Source organism: Ranitomeya imitator, chromosome 2 (genome assembly GCF_032444005.1).
Source record: "Ranitomeya imitator isolate aRanImi1 chromosome 2, aRanImi1.pri, whole genome shotgun sequence".
In the NCBI taxonomy this organism is placed as follows: domain Eukaryota; kingdom Metazoa; phylum Chordata; class Amphibia; order Anura; family Dendrobatidae; genus Ranitomeya; species Ranitomeya imitator.
In genome coordinates, this window is record NC_091283.1 from 516,623,824 (window position 1) to 516,626,323 (window position 2,500).

The window sequence follows — 2,500 nt, forward strand, 5'->3', positions numbered from 1 at the left end:
TTTTTCCTTTTTTTCGTTCGGGTCCTTTCTAATACAGTATATTAATCGTGCATTAAATCCCATACAGCAACTACCGATCATATCAGAATAAAAGAACACAGGAGGGTTTATTACATACAGATCAACGAGTGAGACCTGCAGATAATGGTGGCACTGGCTACACACAATATTGGCTCTTCAATTCACCCGTAATTACACGAACAGTAAATACAGGTTTTGCATTGTCAGATATTGAGGGTATAACTATTAGCATATATGCATAATTATCCAGCACGTAAATGATACTGGATTATCCTTAAAGTGACAGGAGCACAAGAAGTGACAGTAAGTACATTACACCGTGAAGATGGAGAAGAGCACAAGTCATATATCAGGGAGACTGGCCGAGTATAGAGTTATTGCTCTATCTATTATCTATCCATCTATCTCTATTTATTATCTATCTATTATCTATCTATCTATCTATCTATCTATCTATCTATCTATCTATCTATTATCTATCTATCTATCCCATATCTATCTATCTATTATCTATCCGTCTATCTCTATTTATTATCTATCTAACTAACTCTATCTATTATCTATCTATTTATATCTATTTATATATATCTATATATCTATTATCTATGTGTTTATATCTATCTATCTATCTATCTATCTATCTATCTATCTATCTATCTATCTATCTATCTATTATCTATATATCTATTCCATATCCATCTATCTATATATCTATTAATCTATCTATCTATCTATCTATCTATCTATCTATCTATCTATCTATCTCATATCTATTTATTATCTATCTATCTATCTATCTATCTATCTATCTATCTATCTATCTAATATCTCTATCTATCTATCTATCTATCTATCTATCTATCTATCTATTAATCTATCTATCTAATATCTATCTATCTATCTATCTATCTATCTATCTATCTATCTATCTATCTATCTATCTATCCATCCATCCATCCATCTATCTATTTATATTAATCTATCTATCATCTGTTTGATAACTCTTTGTATCCCTGGGCCCTGGCTGGTGCCGCACAGGATTTGCTGTTTCCTTGCCCTTTATGGCAGGGTTCTTGCTATTCTTGGTGGTGACTTCCTCAGTTGGGGACTTACTTTGATGTGGCCTGTCTTTGTCCTCGCTTCCTTCGCACCCTTTATTGTCCTGGTACGTGGGCCTCTCATTAGCCTCCTCTCTTCCAGCCGGCGAGCCCAGACTGTACTCTTGGGCTCCCAGTTTGTGCAGCTCCCCAGGGTGCCCCAGCAGCGGCTCAGCCTTCACGGCTCCCGGTCCCGGTCCAGACTCGGCCCTGGGCAGCGGCTCCAGCCAGCCCCGTAGGTACCTGCCCTCTGGAGTGGGGGCGCCCTGCGGCAGGTAGGGGTGGTAGACGGGGGGCAGGGGGGTGGCCGCCGCGCTGTGCGGGTTCAGGGGGCTCCAGGACGCACTGAACACTGCAGCTTTGGGCTGGAAGCTGCACGAGGGGAAGTCCAGGGTGTCTGGGGGTCCTGCAGCCCGGGGACTGGAGTACTGTGCGGAGAACTTGGGCGCTGCGGGCTCCTCACTCTCGGGGCTTATTATGGACTCCACAAAGTAGTTACTGAGGGCTCCAGAAATGGACATTCTTGGACATCATACAAAGCAGCTTCATTGAAGGGAAGAAGATCCAGGACAGATGCGGAGCCCCTTCCCAACTTCCCAGCCAACAAAGTGCACTTGGCTGCTGCCTCCCGAGCTCCTGGCAAATGATTGGTCAAACTTTATCCGAGAGCCTGATAAAGCGTCACTGAGCCATCAATCAATCGGAGGGGCCGCGCGGAGCTGTCAGCAGGTCTCATATCAAGGAGCCATTGTTTTATGGGATGAGGCTGCTGCACCCGAGCCCAGCACACTCCCACCGGCAGCTCTGCGAGTGCACAGGTACTGCCTCATCCCGGGGCTAGGAAGGGTTAAACCGGGGCTCCTATTTATTAGCAGTAATATTATGATTAGTGGAAAGCTGCCCGAGCAAAACGAGAAATGATATTTGCACAGGGAAAGCGGCTCATTTACAGGGTCATAAATGTATGAAACATCTTAACCATGCAGAATATACACTACCAGACCTGTAACAGAGCCCAAGCCCTCAATATTCAGAGTTCCCCCATCCTTTCCTACCTCCCCTGCCAAAATATATCACCTTACACTACTCCGTATTATTCTACCATAAACATCAACTGCTTATATTAACCCAAATATCCATTATAGCCTGATAATGTACAACCTGCTGAATTATGCAGGTAAATTAATATCAATCCAGTTCAACAGCTTCAGCCTGTCCGGCTCCATTATCTTCATAGTAAAGCACATGTCAAGTGCTATCTATCTATCTATCTATCTATCTATCTATCTATCTATCTATCTATCTATCTATCTATCTATCTATCTATCTATCATCTATTATCTATCTATCTATCATCTATCTATCTATCTATCTATCTATCT

The 2,500-nt window shown here is 42.4% G+C and overlaps 1 protein-coding gene across 1 annotated transcript in view; it reads right to left on the reverse strand.

Moving 5' to 3' along the window:
- Nucleotides 1–1,765, reverse strand: part of HOXB9 (homeobox B9) — a 3,433-nt gene extending 1,668 nt beyond the window's left edge. The window contains exon 1 of the mRNA XM_069755710.1: nt 1,135–1,765. Within this exon, the coding sequence (XP_069611811.1) occupies nt 1,135–1,639 (505 nt within the window). The 5' untranslated portion in view covers nt 1,640–1,765. The remainder of the gene's footprint in view (nt 1–1,134) is intronic.
- Between the last annotated feature and the right edge of the window lie 735 nt (nt 1,766–2,500).